This window comes from Grammomys surdaster, unplaced genomic scaffold (assembly GCF_004785775.1).
Source record: "Grammomys surdaster isolate TR1022 unplaced genomic scaffold, NIH_TR_1.0 125852, whole genome shotgun sequence".
Taxonomy (NCBI): Eukaryota; Metazoa; Chordata; class Mammalia; order Rodentia; family Muridae; genus Grammomys; species Grammomys surdaster.
Genome location: NW_021620678.1, coordinates 2032380 through 2051260, shown reverse-complemented (window position 1 = coordinate 2051260; position 18881 = coordinate 2032380). Strand labels below are relative to the sequence as shown.

Below are 18881 nucleotides of genomic sequence, written 5' to 3'. Positions count from 1 at the left end.
AAGAAGAGGAGTTTTCTTTACAGATTTTGGTAAATCTCATGAATCACCATCCCAATCAATTTCGGAAACTACTATCTAAATAAAACTTGGAGTTATGTCAGTGCTTTAAGTCCATCTTAAGTGTTTTTCCTTTAAAAGGGCATATGAAAAACCAGTCTGCTTTGAAACACCATTTTCTCAATTCTATGACAGATTAAGGAAAAATAAGACCTATTTGTGGTCACTAAAAACCTATACCAAAGGTCCCAAATTTAAGTTTAAAACCAGCCACTTTTTCAGAAGTGGGAAGAGATAAATCCTGAATTACTGAGAATGTTGGCTAAGTTACAGTATTTTTAGCCCCTGTTTCATCAGATAAAAATTTTATTTTAGTAGTGATCAGAAGTTTCAATTATCACTGGAATTGAATTTCAGGAAGTAGTATGCAGATAAACCCACACTTGGGGAGTGTGCAGACAGTCCATTAATTGCGCCTCCTTCATGAAGACATCGCTAAGGAAAGGAAGCACCATTTCATACTTTCTTTGGAAAACACCCAAACTTAATTAGTTCAATTTGGAACATCCTGAGCTGTAGAGCCTTTGCTTAAGCAGAACATAAATTTTGATTAGCCAAGTGTGAAAAACAACAAAGCCAACTTTCTTGTCCCTCTAGTTAATCTATAAATAGAAGTAATGCATCAACAAAGCAACTGGTATGCTCTGCAGGATCTCCACCGTCTACACAGCCCAGAAAACATGCTCTCCGCACCCTGAACCAACTGCTTCTGGGGATCTGTAATAGGACCCTTTTAATAAACGGTGACTCACTGTTTGCTTTCTTCTCCAGGAGGTGGAGTCTTGCCATGCCCTTCCATTACAAAATCCTCCTGTTCCACCTGCAAAGGCAAGCACCACAGGTCAGCAGCAGTCAGTACTGTGATGCGACTTAATCCAGTGCCAGGCCCTGCTCTGTGCACACCCACAGGGTGTCACTACAGTGTCTAGTGTCTTGAGACTTTCATTCTCCAGGGTTGCTCACGGCACTTCTCCTTGGGTGGACAGGTTTACAGGATGAAAAAGAAGATCAGCAACTCATACAACTGTGACAAAGGACTAGCATCTGGAACAGAAAAGACTAAGAATCAATGAGAAAATAGCAGTCCATGAAAAACCTGCAAAATGATAGGTAGAAGTGTCACTGAAGAGAACACATAAATGGTCCCTAAACACATGAAAAGCTGCTTAATTTCGTGTCAGTCAGAAAAAAGGCAAATGGAAACCACAAAGAGATACCGTTTCACAACCACCAGATTGGGTAAGCTGACAAAGCCCAGCAATACGGAGTGTTAGAGGAGAGCAGCGAGGCAGTTCTCCACTCCTAGAGGGAGGGAAAACTGGTACAACAACTTGGAGAAAGTTTGTCCTCACACGTCGTACATTTAAATGTAGACTTACCACACAAACTTCAAATACATTTCTAGGTATGTGCTTTAAAGGAACTTTCATAAATATACAAAAGTATCTATTTGATATTATAGTCTGTCCCCCATCTCTCTATCTCTCTCGGAGACAGGATTTTCTCCGTATAGAGCAGGCAGGCCTTCATGAAGGTCCTGAACAACTGGAATGGGGCTATCCCCAAAACGGTTGCTAGCTGTTCTACTAGCTGGGCTGCCCTGTCTTGCCTCAGTGGGAGAAGCACCCAGCTTCGTCGGGACTTGGAGTAGCAGGGTTGGGGAGATTTCCAGGGGGATCCCCATCCACTCAGAGGAGAGAGGGAGCGGGAAGGATTGTTGAGGGGTGACCAGGAGGGGGACAAGTGAGTGGGATGTGAAATAAATAAGTAAAAAAATTAAATTTTAAAAAAGCGCATGCACCACCAACATCCAGCAGAACAGTAACATTTTTAACAGAGGAAAATACAAAAGTAAATATCCACTGACAATAGAATAAATAGGTTAAGACATTTTTAGCTAAGTTACAAAAATCTAACTTTTGTTTAAAGAATGCCTTCATCCCTTGGTAGCTAAAGAGGACTGACTCCAGGACTCTCAAGGATACCAAAATCCAAGGAAGGTCAGTACAAAGTAGTACAGAATTTGCATACAACCTATACTAAGATAACACAGTTTGTACCACTGAGCCCAGAATATATTTTCTATTTCAATATATTAGTTATGTGCATGTGTGTGTGTGTGTGTGTGTGTATTCATGTGTGTACATAAATATATGGGGAGGTCAGAGGACAACCTGTGGGAGTTGGTTATCTCCTTCTACCATGTGGGTCATGGGAATTGAACTCAGGTGGTCAGTCTTGTCAACAAGAGTTTTTACCCACTGAGTCATCTCACTAGACCAAGATATTTTTGTTGTTTTTGTTTGGAATAGGACCTCATGTAGTCCTGGCTGGAACTGAACTTGATATTATGGACTTGAGGCTGGCCTTGAACTTTCAATACTCCTGTTTCTTATCACTCAAGTGCTGAGATAACATACAACCCCTATGCCCAGCTCTAGATTTCTTTTAACACCAAATACAAAATGAATGTCATGTGAATTGCTGTCAGAGTGCATTGTTTATGGAATAACCAAACAGCTGTACATACTCAGTGTAATTTTTTTCTTTTTTCAGATTTATTTTTTATTTTTTATTTATATGAGTACACTGCAGCTGTCTTCAGACACACGCTAGAAGAGGGCATCAAATCCCATTACAGATGGTTGTGAGCCACCATGTGGTTGCTGGGAATTGAACTCAGGACCTCTGGAAGAGCAGTCAGTGCTCTTAGACATCTCTCCAGCCCAGTATTTTTTTCTTAACACAAAGAGTAGAACCCAGTATGCTTGGTAGACATGAATTCTACGACTAAGCTACAGCCATTTTCTAGCTGTAAGTGGCTGAGTGTTTTGAGTGAGGAATTCATACAGGGAAGATGGTCTAAACAAATAGGTTATGACTTTATTTATGAATATGTACAAACACATATGTAGATACAAACTCTTGCTATAATAGTCCAGGCTGGCTTCAAATTCACAAGTTTCCCTTCCTCAGCTTATACACAATTATTTATTTAAAGATTTATTTGTATTTTATGTGTATGGGTTCTGTACCTACATTTGTGTCTGTGTATCCCATGTGTGTCTGGTGCTCATGGAGGCCAGAAAAAGGCATTGGATCTCCTAGAATTAATTAGATGGTTGTGAGCTGTCATGTAGGTTCAGGGAATCAAACCTGGGTACTCTGGAGGAGCAGCTAGTGTACTTAAACTGGACATTTCTCCAGTACTCTTATAGCTTTAAACACTTACAGGTTGAGCATTCCTAATCAGAAAATTTTATTATCCTGGTACTTGAAGTTTCAGTGTTGAAAGCACTTCAGATTTCTAGATCAGGGATGCATGATCTGTAAATGCAAAACATCACAAAACCCTCAAGTTTAAAAATCTGAAATACTTCTGGTCCTGAGCATTTTAAAGATCATGGAAATTTAACCTGTATAGATGTACAGATATATCTATATAAAAAAAGCTTTGACTATTAAGAAAGAAAATGATTAATATGAAATTTAGGGTAGTGATGTTCTTAGCATGGGAGAGAGCATGATCAGGGAGGACACATGGGGCCTATCTAGGGTATGACTATCTTCTACTTCTTGGCTTAATTCCTATACTCAGAAAGTAGAGTCAGGCGAGTCTCTCTGACTTTGTCAGCCAGAGCTCAATTGGGGGTGGGGAGTTCTTTGTAATTACTCTTTTAACTATATGTTTATATAATTTTCTAAGAGTTTCTATAAATTTCTAAGGAAAAACAAGCATTTTTACTGCCAGGTGTTTACTGGCCATAAAGGATACCTCTGCTAATGGGTTTATGAGTCCTGTGAAAACTACCCCAAGCATAACTTAAAAACCAAGAAATGAGTGATGGTTCAGTGGTTAGAGCACTGACATTTCTACAGAGAATCTGGTGTGTGTCCAGTACCCATATGGTAGCCTACAACCATTCCATAGGATCTGATACCCTCTTCTGAGCTCTGCAAACCAAAGGAACTTACAAGGTATAAATGCAGACATTTAGGCAAAATATTCATAGACAAAATAAAACAATAAATCTTTAAAAAAACAAACAAACAAACAAACAAACAGTGAGAACTGAGAGAGGCTGACTCCATGGCAGCCTTCAAACTGGCAGTTCAGGAGACTAGGCCTCCATCTCTATTTCCAAGAACTGGGCAAGTAGGCAAATCAGTTACTGGAAAAGTCCCCAGGCTTCAGGCAGCCAATGAGAAACTGCCCAGCCATCAGTAGCTGCCCTTCCACCTGGCCTGAGGTAAGGGTAATTGGTCAGCAACAGTTTCCAGCCCCCTAACCAACCGCCCCCAGCAAAGGTTTTAGAATTTCCCTAGATAAAGAGCTAACCAATTAAGATAAAGGTTACCTACCCCTCTCTGGAATTCCCCTACTGTGCTTTAAATTGGGTCTTCGAGCTCACTTGAGCATCTCCATCTTGGTAAATGGTAGACCCAACATGCTGAACTTCTGCAGAATAAAATGAACACTCTTTGCTTTCCCATACTATTTTGAGTCCAGAGTATCATCATTCTTTGGTGAATCATGGACCCTTACATTTGGGGACTCTTGTCCTGGATTTGCTGAAGACCCCATGACCCAAATAGTGGAGTGTTTTTCTAATGGGTAAATCCAGGCGTCCAGTCATCTTTTGTCTTGTCCATCTCTGTGTTTCTACTTCTGTTTTAATCTGGAGGCTAAGAGGGACAAAGCAGTGTGTATTTTGTCACCCAGCCAGGGGTAATGCAAGTCTATAGGCCTCCCATGCACAGAGAAGGAAGACTGTCTGAGATAGCCATTTCATTTTGTTTTCATTTTCCTGGGAACGTCCTTCAGTGTCTGTCTGTGTGTATTCTGTTTGTGGTTTTTGTCCTCTCATACAAACTTTTCTTTGATTACTAGGATAGGTCAGGTATAGAGCACCCCACTGAGCTTGGTCTTGAACCATTTTAAGAACTTTCACTGAGTCACAGAGGACTCAGATCTAGTTGTTTGTCCCCTCAAACTAACCATCATAATAAACAAATGGCCCACCATAAAGTAGGATGGCCTGAGGAGGGGACTTTTAATATCCCCACCATTTATAGGGTTAAGGTTATAGTCTGTGAGGCCAGAGGCCACCTGGAGCAAGTACATATCATCATGTGGTAATACCTGGTTGGATGAGACCTTTTTTGGCACTGGCCTCTTCACTCCCTGACATTCTTTCTTTAAAGGATAGATGGCCACAGGCCCCTGCCTTGCTCTACCCTTCTGCTCCCAAGAAGGATCTCTGTCCCTTCCTTATGTTCCTGCCGCCTCTGCCCCTGCCCAGGCAGCACAAGCAGAGAGAGAACCAGCCTCTGACTGCCCTGACTCTCCTGACTCCACTTGGAGTCCCCCTCACACTCAGACCCTTAGTGCCCATAGGACTGACTGTACTAAGGCCTCATCCCTCGAGGCTACAGAGCTGTCAGATGCTCAGGGGAGATAGTTCATGACATATTTGCCAATAATGACCTTTACAACTGGAAGGTACAAAACTCTACATTTTTAGAAAGACTGTCAGCTCTCACAGGTCTTCTGGATTCAATCATGCTGACTTACCTGTCCACTGGAGGCCCTCCATAGGGTCCAGAAGCAACTCTGACCTGTCGTCTCCCCGATTTATGAGTCTGCTCCTCCCCCTAACTCCCACTGCTTTGAACCAGGTTACAAAGTCTAGATTAAGGGACATAACCACAAGACTCTGGAACCTTGTTGAAAAGGACTTCACACCATGATCTTGACCATGCCTATGACTGTTAAGGTGGACAGGATCAGGACGTGGATATACCACTCCCACATTAAGCCTGCCGGGAGAGAGAATGCAGTGGTTAAGGTTCCATCAGAGAAGTCTTCCAGATGAACCACTATAAGACTGATGGAAGGTCACTCCACACTCTGTCGATCCACTGAAACTGGGACCTGAGCACTCCTGATCCCGCTTCCTTGCTGCTTATGATTTGCTGCACCAGCCACTAGCCCTCACTATCCCCTACATCTAACCTGGCAGATAGTTAATGCTGCAACAGTGGATGAGGGATGGGACCCCTTGGATCAACAGCCCTTTCCTGGTTACAACTCTCTCGAGACCTGAAGGAACACACAGTCTCTGTCTCCGGCCTTTTACAAGTCTGCTGGGGCATGTTCAGGATCAGAGCTAGCAAATCAAATGGGGAGGTCCAGAGTCCTTTTTCTGTGAGGCAGGGGGATTCAAATCTGGGTACTCCTGGGGTCAATGCAACAACTTTGTCATCAAATTCACAGGAGCTGGTAGGAAGGCTGATTGGACTGCTGGTAAGACATGGGGACTAAGACTTCACATCTCTGGCTATGCTCCTGGACTCCTAGTTACTGTCCAACTGCTCTATCCTGGCCTTGTGAAACCCACGGCTCCCATAGGCCCCAACAAGGTATTAGTGAGGCCAAACTAATCTCCCATCATCTCTGCTTCTGACCACCATCACTCCATCATCAGGATCCACCACTCTTTCATTCCACTGAGGTCTCACTTCATCTAACCAACTGTTTCTTAAAACAATTCCACCTTCTGCATTACCAATTCCATTGCCTGGGGCTGGAACCCTGCAATTATTAGAAGCCACTTTCCAGGTTCTTAAACTCCTCCTGCCCAGCCTTAACACATAACTGTTAGATGTGCTTAAATGCTCAGCCCCCCTACTATGAAGGAATAGCTATCCCTGGAGACTATTCACAAACAACATATGGTACTTAATGTAGATAGCGGCTATCAGATAGAGGTAAGCTGACCCTATAGTCAATAACAGGATAGGGATTCTGTTGGGAATAAGGCACCCTCAGCCTATTCCTACCTCTGCAACCACACTGTAGCCCCTACTGTTGTTGGATACATGCTTCCTCCAGAGAATGCTTGGTGGGCTTGTACCTCAGGGCTTACTCCATGCATTTGTGGCCTGGTTGTAAATACAACTGGGAATTTTTGTGTCCTAGTATAGCTTGTACCCAGAGTCATTTATTACTCTGGGGAGGATGTCTTCAACCAAATAGCATCTCCAAACAATCGGTAAGAAGGATGGCCATTCCTGATATGTTACTAGGTTCTCTCCTTGGCATAGGGTTGGACAGAGCTGCTGATGTAGGAGCCTCAGCCCTAATACTCCTAGATAAAAATTACAGGGCCCTATGGATCAGAATACAGGAGATGTAAAAGTCCATCACAGCCCTGCAGGATTCCCTATCCTTCCTGACAGAAGTACTCTTAAAGAACAGAAGAGGCCCTGATTTGCTGTTCCTCCAGCAGGGAGGACTCTGTGCAGTCTTAGGTAAGGAATGTTGTTTCTATGTTGACCTCTCAGGGATGGTCAAAGAATCCATGGCTTTAGTTACAAAGAGACTACAAGACAGAAGAACAGAAAGAGAACAGTCTCAGGGTTAGTATGATCCTCTTCAACTGGTCTTCTTGGCTAACCACCGTCGTCTCTGACCAATCCTCTTATCCTACTGATGTTGGCCTTGAATTGCAGTCCCGTATAACCAATGCTTAGTTAAGTTTGTTAAGGAATGGATTTCCACTGTTCAATTGATGATTCTCAAACAACAATACCAGCCCATAGAAACATTAAAAGGATTCAAGATGGCCCATTATTGAAGTGAGATTTGAGAGGACAGAGACAGACCGACTCCATGACAGACTTTAAATTGGCAGTTCAGGAGACTAGGCCTTGATCTCTGTTTCCAAAAACTGGGTAAGTTCAGGCAAGTCAGTTACTGGAAAAACCCCAGGTTTCAGGCAGCCAATCAGAAACTGCCCAACCATCAGTTGCTGCCCTATCTCCTGGCCTGAAGTAAGGGCAATGGGTCAGCAATAGTTTCCAGGCTTCCTCAGCAACAGTTTCCAGCCCCCTAACCCCCAGAAATAGTTCTGGAATGTCTCTAGATATAGAGCCAACCAATTAAAATAAAGCTCACCTAACCCTCTCTGGAATTCTCTTAATGCAAGTTAAATTGGGCCTGCAAGCTCACTTGGGCGTCTCCATCTTGGTAAATGTAGACCCCCAGCATGCTGAACTTCTGCAAAATAAAACGAATGCTCTTTGCTTTTGCATACTATGTGAGTCTTGGGTATCATTCTTGGGTGAATCTTGGACCCTTATAACAGATAGGACCAAATTGTTGGGATCACAGTTTAAAGAGAAAAAAATCCATTTCTTAACAGGTTCTAGTTATGTGGAAGACAGACTAGTACCATGGTATGCTCAGGTTTAGGCACTTGCCACCAAGCTTGACAATATGAGTTTGACCCCTGGAACCCACATGGAAGAAACAGAGAACTGTCCTCTGATTTTCACATACACAATGTGGCATGCATGTATCTATATAGTATATAAACACAAATGCTTTTAAAAATCACTAGCTGGTGCCTCAGGGTTCTCTAGAGTCACAGAACTTATAGAATGTCTCTATACATATTAATGGAATTTATGGTGTAATGATTTACAGTCTGCAGTCCAACGAACCTAACAACAGGTATCTGTGACTGGGACGTCCAAAAATCTAGTAGTTGCTCAGTCCCAAGAGGCTAGTTGTCTAAGCTGGTCTTCTGTTTGTTTTTTGTTTTGTTTTGTTTGTTTTTCAAGACAAGGTTTCTCTGTATAGCCCTGGCTGTCCTGGAACTCACTCTGTAGACCAGGGTGGTCTTGAACTCAGAAATCCGCCTGCCTCTGCCTCCCAAGTGCTGAGATTAAAGGCGTGTGCCACCACTGCCCTAAGCTGGTCTTCTGTGGAAGTAGGCTCCAACAGGTGTGCTGGCAAGTAAATCTCCCTTCTAATGTCCTTATGTAGGTAGGCCTCCAGCAGAAGGTATGGCTCAGATTAATGGTGTATACCACCATGCCTGGATCTAAAACTTGCTTTGTCCAAGGCTGACCTTGAACTCTGAGATCTGCTTGCCTCAGTCTTCTGGAATTAAAGGCATGTACTACCTTGCCAGGGCCTAAGATTTTCACAGCCACTATGCCTCAAAATCTCTATGTCAAGATTTAGGTTAGAAACCTGTCTTCCAGCCTCAAGATCTGGATCACAGTTGTGCCCTCCATTCTGGATTGTAGTTCATGCCAGATGTAATCAAGTTGACAACCAGGCATGGCCATCACACTAGGTATGGTGGCTCATGGCTCACGGATGTAATTATGGTACAAATGCAGGAGTATCACTGCAAGTTCAAGGCCAGCCTGGGCTACACAATAAGTTTCAGGACAGCCATGGCTATACAGCAGAACCTTATCTTAAAAAACAAACAAGCAAACAAACAAAGTACTGAGCTGTGTATTTTATACACTTGACCATACAAATGCCATCTTTTAATGAAGTGAAAAAAGGTTTAAAAAGGAAAAAGAGAGAGAGAGAGAGAGAGAAAGAGAGAGAGAGAGAGAGAGAGAGAGAGAGAGAGAGAGAGAGAGAGAGAGAGAAGCGCGAGCAAGCGAGCGTGCGAATGAACTAAAATATTTCTGGGAACTTTAGACTTAAATTGCTTTTCTCAAAGACCTTTTTCCACTCAGATATATCACAAAACTATCTTCTAAATAATGTTCTCCAGTTAAAAACCTCTCAATTGTGACCACTGTTTACTACCAGAGAAAAGTCCAGATGGGCGTTTTATTGGTAGCCAATGTTACAATATCACAAGAATGCTAAGTAGCAATAACCCAAAACCTCACAAAATCCTTAGTATCAGTCCCAGATCTTCAAGTCCAGCCGTCATGTCCTAGCTGGCTGGCCCAACAGACTCAAAATTAAACAGTATCTTATTTCTTAAATTTCTTTTCCTATTTTTATCCCCCAATTTTTTCCTTTGTCCATTTTTGCATGCTTCCATGTATATGGTGAGCACACATATGTGGTATTTGCATGTGTGGGTATACATGTAATGTGTATACAATCATGTGAAAGTCCAAGGTGATGTCAGAAATCATCCTAGATCAGTCTTTTACCTTAATTGTTAAGGCAGGTTCTCTTCTCAATCAAACCCCAAATCTGTTGATATGATTAGTCTCACTAGCCAGCTTTCTATGAGGATCCCCTATTTCTATCTTCCAAGGCTGGAATTACAAATGGGTTGCCACACACATCTGGCATGTATGTGTGTTCTCAAAACCAAACTTCTCTTCTCCTGATTATATAGCAAGCACTTTAAGCACTGAGCCACCATCTCCCTAGCCTTCCATAGCTCATAATTCTTTTTTTGTTTGTTTGTTTTTGTTTTTGAAGACAGGGTTTCTCTGTGTAGCCCTGGCTGGCCCCAAACTTACAAAAGATCTCCCTGCTTCTGCCCCTTGCCCAGTGCTGGGATTAAAGGCATGAGCAACTGCCACCCAGCAGTGTATCTTCTAATGCTTATGTAAATAGCATCACAATTTTCTAAGACCCCTTAGTAAGAAATCTGTAATATACACATGCTCCTTAATCTCTCTCACATTCAATGAGACTCTAAGTGGGACTCGTACCTGGGGCACTGAACAGGTGTTAGGCATTGTTAAAGAACTTTAAAAACTGTTAAAATCACTACTGGTGGTGTTGATAAGTTCTTCAAGTTCTTATCTTCTGATAAGAACATTCTTGTAAACAGCCGAAAATGGAGGGAAGCAGTGTGTTGACTCAGTATTGTTGAGCTGTTGCACTCTCCCTTGCTGCCCCACCTTCCCTGAGCAAAGGGATTGCCAGTCAAACAGCCAGATGCCCGCTCTTATTCTAGCACCAGCTGTTTTAAACACTCCTCTGACACATTCAGGAAAACACATGATGATCCAGCTGCTTGCTTTTGCTCCTGAAAGTACAAGGCCCAGTGAGGACTGTTTCAAAGTACCAGATGTTTTGCTATTAGAAACCTCAATGAACTCGAGGTGACTCTGCAGCCAGAGAGGGTGCACTTTCCCTAGTGGCCTACTAGAGGGAATTCTGTGACTGGTCCAGAAAGAGATACTGCAGACTAATGCAAACACAAACCCTCATTTGCACAAGACGTTTGCTATGATGACTATACAAGCAAGCAGGCTTGGTTGTAACATTATATTCAATAAATGACTTTTCTCAAGTAATTTTTCTCTATCTTTTCAGGCTCAGTTGGAAATAAAGGAAACGACAGTGAAGCAGTGGCAGAGGCAGCAGAGGGGCAGCAATAGCAGAACAGCTGGGACACAGAGCCAAGAGGCCACAAATAGCCTAATAAAAGGCAGAACAGAGCAGTGGGTAGGCTGAGCTGCACACACAGGAACACATGTCATCCATACACCACACACATGGACAAAAACAACAACAAAAGGTAGTTGTCATCTGAACAATGACAGCTAAACTTATCCCTTGAACCTTCATATGTGCACACACAAAAACAAGACACTGCAACATTCCTGAATCAAAGCTGAAGCTGGGTAATCCAACAGTGGCATGCACTACAAAAAACACCTTGTGTTCATTATACACTTGATTTTGCCTTAATTTTTGGTTGATAAATGTTCAGAAATCTTTTGTCAAAATTTCACAACCCCATGTTCTTGACCTGTCTCAAACAGGTGGCCTCTCTTTTACCTTAGATAGGAAATGGGCAGCTTGGGCTCTGGGCCTCACTAACAATTCACACAGTTTCACCCCAACATTCACTATGAAAATGAAAAAATCCTAGAATTTGACTTTGCCCACAAAATTCCTCAGCTCCTCCCTTCTGCTGAAATCTTCAAGGAAGCTTCCTGGCTTCTGTTTTCATGGTGCTCCTTCCCAAAGACCCTTCAGATCTTAACACAGGAAGGCAGACTATTTCCTTCTCAATATCCCACATTTGCTTCTTAGTTGGCTTGTTCTTAGGATAGTCCTGTCTTCCCAACCCCCTTGTCTCATCAGCAGTGTCTGCCACAGGTTGGGTCGTCCCTTAGCAGGGGTGCACAAATTCTCCTCCGTGCTCCCACCTTAGTCCCTGGCACTGCCTGGAAGGACCCAATCGCCTTTGGAGCCTACTCACCAGTCATTTCCATTTTCTAGGAAGTAGCTGCACACTTCCTCTCTTTCTTCCATCAGCCCCCACACCTCTACTACTGCAGGGCCTATGACCCTGTGTTCTACTTCCCCTTTGGATGAGCTTGGGATAGACAGAAGCAATGTAATCTTTGTGGCCAGAGTACAGCCCTCCAGCATGGACATTCATTCATTTAATACACTTTCCACAGGCCTTTTTTCAGAAGGTAGACAGTGGAGGGAGTGTCCCATGGGTCCGCCACAATTCCCCAACATAAAGGGTCCATCCACTAGGCAGCTATTCCTGCTCCACAAGGCCCAAGACTGTCTCGAGAATTTATTCCACACAAAGTCTCTCGTTTATTCTTCTGACCATAACTACAAGCCTGTGTCTTTTCCTTATTACCCTTCCCCACCTCTACTGCTCTGCCAGGCCAGCGTCATTGCCTGCTCCCTTAACTCTTCATCTACACGAACTAGTCTTCTTTCTCTGGCTCTTCCTATCTAAGAAACTCTTCTTTCTCTTGCACCCAATCCCCGTTTTCAGTAAGTCTGTCTCTTCAACTGACACGTATTTTGCAATCTCTCTTAATCTAAAATCTATTTTTGGCTTTGTGGTCTCAAATATCTCCCCATTACTTATTTTTTTAACTACCCCATCTTTAACCACCTGCAACTCCAATCTTCCAGTCTTCCAAGTGTTGGGATTACAGGTGTGCACCACCATGGCCAGTTTTTTAATTATTTATTTTTATTTTATGTGCATTAGTGTTTGCCTGTATATGTGTGTATGTCTGTGTGAGACTGTCAGATCCTGGAGTTACAGACAGCTGTTAGATGCCATATGGGTGCTGGGATTTGAACCCCGGTCCTCAGGCAGAGCAGCCAGTGCTAGTCTAAGCCACTGAGCCATCTCTCCAGCCTGCTTTTTTCTTTTCTTAAGATTTATTTATTTTTACTTTATGGGTCTGAGTGTTTTGCCCACATATAAGTATACAACATGATGCAGTGCCTGTAGAGGCCAAAAGAGGGTGTCGGAGCCTCTGGAACAAGAGTTAGTCAGCTGTGAGCTGCCATGGTGCTGGGAACAAACCGTTTGTCCTCTACTAGAGCAGTAAGTGATCCTAACTGCAGAGCCACCTCTCTAGGCCCCATGTCTGCTCTTACTGCCCACATTTTTAAGAGTAAACTATAATCAGTATTTCCATTTCTCACTAGTAATATGATTTTTGTAATTATTGAAATTTACAATGAAGATTGATTGATTGATTAACTGGTTTCTATAAAGTTAGGAAAGTGTTTTACCATTTAGCTACACCCCAGCTCTTATGAAAGTGTTTTTAAATATTGTATAATATCTCCTCCCCAATCCTTATCTCCCTTCCTTTTCTATCCTCTCAATCGGAGTCATGATTTTTCTTTAAATCAATATTTACTTCAAACAATGCTATTAGAAGTTAACAACACATACAGCTGAATCACATGGAATGGCATAACTCAACTTTCTTCCTTGTAAAGTCCCCCTCTAGAAGCAGCAGAGTGAGCCTGCATGCTTCCACAGTTGCCTGCCACACAAGAGCTACATGCCATTCTAAATTCTGCTTGGGGGTGTCCTGTTGTTTTTCTAAAATCCTCTGCAATTTTCTATTATGTTTACTTTTCTTAAAATGCAAACCATTAAGTACAGCTCTCTTCACTAGCTGCTTGGACCGGGTAGGCACTGCAGTCTAGAAACAGTCCCTTCAGGTGCTGGACATTTCCTCTATGTACTTGACAATTTCCTCTCCTCTGATTTCTGTTCTCTCCTCTTAGAAGTCCTGTTATTTAATGTTCAGTTCTGGGGTTGATTCATTAACATTTTTTTAAACTTAGCCATGTCTGTCTCACCAGCATTTTTCACTTTCTGAGAATTCTCTTAACTTTATCTCCTAACACTTAGAAAACATCCGTATTTTTTACATGGTTCTGGAAAAGGAACCCAGAATCTGATATACACTAGGCAGGTACTCTAGGACTGTAGTATGACATCCTTGCCCTCATAACCATTAACTGAACAGCATTGAAATATCACTGCTCTATCACTTAAAAAGAAGTTTCTCATCTAAAATCCAGTATTACTTAAGAACAAGTCTTTATTCCCACTCTTGGTCTCTGAGCTTTGTGTTTCTGTGGACATGACAACTCCAGGCAGGTGGGACAGTACCTTCCTTTTTGTAACTGTTTATTTCATTTAGCATAGTATTACCAAGCTCACCTATGCTGCAGCTCGTGTCCAGATTTTTCTGAAGATAAAGCATGCTGTGTGCGTGCGTGCGTGCGTGTGTGGCACATTTTTATCCATTCACCCATTAAGAAACATTCTGATTGCTTTCTACCTTTTGGATCTTGTGAACGATACTTTAACCAACGTAAGTAGTCAACTATTTATATCTCTGCTTTTACCTTTCAATAAATCTATATGATAATGATTAATGATTATTGTGTGTTTATGTATGTGTACTCACATGTTTGAGTGCATATGTGTGTTTGTGTGTGTATATTTTGTGTGTGTGAGATGTGTATGCAAACCATGGTGTATATGTAGAGCTCAGAGACAACTCTGTGGAGTCAGTTCTCTGTTTCTACTTGTATGTGGGTTTCCAGGCTTGATGGAGGCACCTTTACCCACTGCGCCATCTTGTAGGCTCCCCAATGACTTTTTATGACTTCTATTATTCCCTCAACTCTACTAACATTTAACAGAGTAGCCACCACTACCCTTTTGAAATTCTTTTCTGTTTTGTACTCTCATATAGATTTCCATTTTATTTCCTTTTGTCTCCCTCACCCAATATTGGGGCCTGTGGATTTATTACTTAGACTCAGAATGCTTTTTTCCATTATTGTTACATGAAAACTTTCCATCACTTAGACACTCGCTCGCTCGGGTGTCATCTCTTTGAGCAGTTTCCCTGAAGCATCTTCCATATTCAGTCACTCCCTTGAGTAACACAGATCACTCCAGAAGGACCTCTTATTTCTACATGTATTTTTCTGTTTGGTTCCGCACAAACAATGCAAATTCCTGAGTCAGTCACACAGAATGTCTTCACTGTAAGCCTGACACAATAAAATATCTGATCAAGCTAAAGGAACTGAATACTGTTTCTTGTTTCCCTGTTCCCTAAGCATGCACTTCCCCCAGCATCTATCCCTGAACTACTTTCCCCACATTCTGCCACAGCAATTTACTCTAATCTCACAAGTTCATCTATTATATTTGGGTGATTCCAAATTCTGTCCTAAACCATCCTGTCTTTGAGCCATGTATCTTTACCTGGAGGGCAGATTTAGCAATAAGGATAGTAAACAGCATCTCAAACCTTATATGGGAAACAACATTCACTCTCTTCATTTCCAAACCTGATTTTCTCATGAGTCCTCTTGCTACTTGAAATATTAGGTACAGTGCTATGGGCATGGGCTTTAAGACCCTCATCCTCACTGCATGGAAATCAGTCTTCTAGAAGCCTTCAGATGAAGATGGAGAACTCTCAGCTCCACCTGCACCATGCCTGCCTGGATGCTGCCATGCTCCCACCTTGATCATAATGGACTGAACCTCTCAACATGGAAGCCAGCCCTAATTAAATGTTTAACTTATAAGAGTTGTCTTGGTCGGGACAGGAGCCATTACAAGGTCCCCTTCAATTACTGGAGGTCAGGCCTCTATCCCCGCCTTCGTAAGATTAGAATTGCCACAGCCCTTCTATACTTAGAGAAGGGAGGAGATGTCAGGGGCAGCCCTGCTTACACACTGAAGGCCTAAAATCAGCCATAGGCCTAAAATCAGCAATAGACCTGTCATACATGTATACTAACACCAAGTCTTGGGTCTCTGTGGAAAAACATTGAAACAGATGGCTATAAGCTAATGTAAACAGGCACCTTTTGTGGAAATCTACAAGCCTGAATAGTCATAGACCTTGTAAATAGGTAGCCTTGGCAGACAATACCAACTTAGATAAGGTCAAGCGAGTCACAGGCAGAGTCATAGTGACTTGTCCTCTGAACCTTCACCTAGCCGATACCCGGTTCTGAAGATATCTGTATTCCCCCTGAACACCCACACTCCAGTGTCATTCCCTTCCCCACATCCTGCCTTTCTGTGTTTATAATTCCTGTGTGAATGAATTACGATTTGAGAAAAAATAAATTAGAAAAAAAAAAGTTGCCTTGGTCATGGTGTCTGCTCACAGCAGTAAAACCCTAACTAAGACACGCCTATATCACATTTGTATCTGAGATTGTCTGTGAGAGACTGTCTTGACTGTTAACCACTGTGGGTAGCAGCAATCACTAGCAGGAGGTCCTGAAAGAAAGCTGGCTGAGCATAAACCTGCCTGCCAGACTTAAGTGGCATCTTCCATGGTTCCTGCTGCATGTCTTTTGTTTTTGAAGTGAGTTCTTTAGTAGGAAGCAATGCTATATGGAAACAGCAAGCAGGTCTTCTTTCAAGACCCTGCCTTGACTTTGCTCAATGATGGACAATGAATTGAAATTGTAAACCAGAATCATGAAAAGAAGAAAACCAACCAACCTGAACCACAGGAATAACATTAGGAACAACAGTGACAACAAATTCATCCCCGTATCTATTACTTCTTACCATCCAAGCATCCTCTTTTCCAGGCTTGTCTCAGCTGCTCCCATCCTACTCCTAAGTATGTTTCTGTGAGACCCACCATTATCACCTAACTTCAAGATCCATGAAACCTTGTTATAATTTGCTAATACCTCGCTGAGGCAGAAGGACTGCAAATTCAAGGCCTGCCTGGTTAACTGTGAGACTGTCTCCAAATAGAAAAGTAGGAAGAAGTCTGGTGACATAACTCAGTGGTACAATGCTTGTTTGGAATGCATGAGGCCCAGGATTCCAATCCCCAGTATAAGAAATGGATTTACACAAAAATAACCAGGGAGTTGAAAATGATCCCACAATTCATTCTTTATAAGAAACATAAAGGAGGAGATGGCCTTTAATCCCAGCTGCACTCAGGAAGAAGACACAGGTGTTCAAGGCAAGCCTAGTCTACATAGTGAATTTCAGGCCAGCCAAGGGATACATAATGAAGTCTTTTCTTAAAAATAAATAGCCATGTGGTGGTGACACAACCCTTTTGTCCCAGCACTTGGGAAGCAGGTGGATCTCTGTGAGTTTGACGATGGCCTGGTCTACAGAGTGAGTTCCAGGACAACCAGGGCTACACAGAGAAACCCTGCCTCAAAAAACCAAATAAATAATAAAATAAATAATAAATGGAAGGGAGGGGAGGGGAGGGAAGGGAAGGGAAGGGCAGCGGAGGGGAAGAGAAGGGGGAGGGGAGAACATAGTAAAAAGAAATATAGGGCTGGTAAGATGGCTCCGCTAGTGAAGGAGTTTGCCACCTACCCTGATGACCTGAGTTCCATCCCTGGAACTTGCATAGTTAAAAAAGAAAGACAACACTGTTAAGTTGTCCTCTGACCTCTACAAATATGCTCTGGGGTGTTGGGGCACATGTATGTATCAGGAGACTACCTACCCCAGAAAGATGGTGGGCTCCCCTCCTCAAGCCTCACATTAGAACATACACTGAAAGCTCAAGACCCAAAGGAAATCTATGTGCAGGGTTGGGTTGACTCAGTTATTCTCCCACATTCCCTGATTTTCTGGAACAGAGTCTGACTATGTTACCCAGGTTGACCTTGAATTTATAATTCTCCTGTCTCAGCCTGAATGCTAGGATTATGGTTATATGCTACCATGTGGGATCCAGATTCTCTGTCTTTGGAAAGACTTCAAAGTCATACAAATATTTTAGTCTATCTCCTCCACCAAGACTAGTCAAAGGAAACTGTAAAGTAAAATGAGGATTTCATTTCCCTTTCTATAATCTGCTGCCTATTCTGGAAACTCTGAAGTCTGAAATAATACAGCCTCTTGTCACCATCTTCTTCATTCTCTCATCTAGCACTCTACTTGCTGTGTAGTAGATTAAAGACAGCCTTGACTATTTTGCTAAACTTCTCACTGACAGGTAGTAATGTTGCCTTTGCCCTTTAAATCTGGAGTCCTTCTGTGACTTGGTTTAATCTGACAGAACATGGAGGACTTCTGAGGCTGGGACTTAAGTTATCTGTGGCTTCTGCATTCTTGGAACATACCCTGGTGGATCCTAGCCACCTTAAGGCAAATAGAAAGGTCACATGGAGATGCACCTCAGTGCTTAGTCAACAGCCTCAAGCTGAGTTCCCAGCTGGCAGCTGACACTGGCTGCCAGCCATGGGTTGAGCTGTTCTGGACATTTCTGGACAACTGGGCATCCAGTAGACTGCAGAGCCAGCCAATACAATATTGGAGCAAAGAACTGCCCTACTAAGCTCAGCCAACTACCACCAAGTCATTAAAGACAGCACACGGCTGTTGTCGGAACTCAATATATATGTAAAGAAACTTCTTCTTTTTTTTTTTTTAGAATAAATTAAGAGTTACAAGAAAATTGCAAAGATGGGGATTTTCTAAACATGCCCTGAACCCGGCCTATGCTCATTTTTACCCTGGTCCTAACCTGGCCCATTTGTCACAATTAAAGAACTATAATGACACATTATCATTTACTGGAGTGCGCATTCCACTGAGATCTCATTAGTATTTACACATGTCCCTGGATCCCACTTAGGATAACACACTGAATGTAGTCACCGTGTCTCCTTAGGCTCCTCTTGGCTGTTTCTCAGACATTTTCATTTTCCTTGATACCTGCAGTCAGGTATTTTGTAGTACACCCTCACAATTGGACCATCCTTGTAT

The 18881-nt window shown here is 42.5% G+C and overlaps 1 protein-coding gene across 4 annotated transcripts in view; it reads right to left on the bottom strand.

Moving 5' to 3' along the window:
- Tnrc6b (trinucleotide repeat containing adaptor 6B) overlaps nucleotides 1–18881 on the bottom strand; it is a 206444-nt gene that overhangs the window by 130784 nt on the left and 56779 nt on the right. For all 4 annotated transcript variants that reach the window (XM_028789977.1, XM_028789979.1, XM_028789980.1 and 1 more), the window contains one exon: nucleotides 810–877. In XM_028789977.1, coding sequence (XP_028645810.1) covers nucleotides 810–877 — 68 coding nt within the window. The remainder of the gene's footprint in view (nucleotides 1–809; nucleotides 878–18881) is intronic.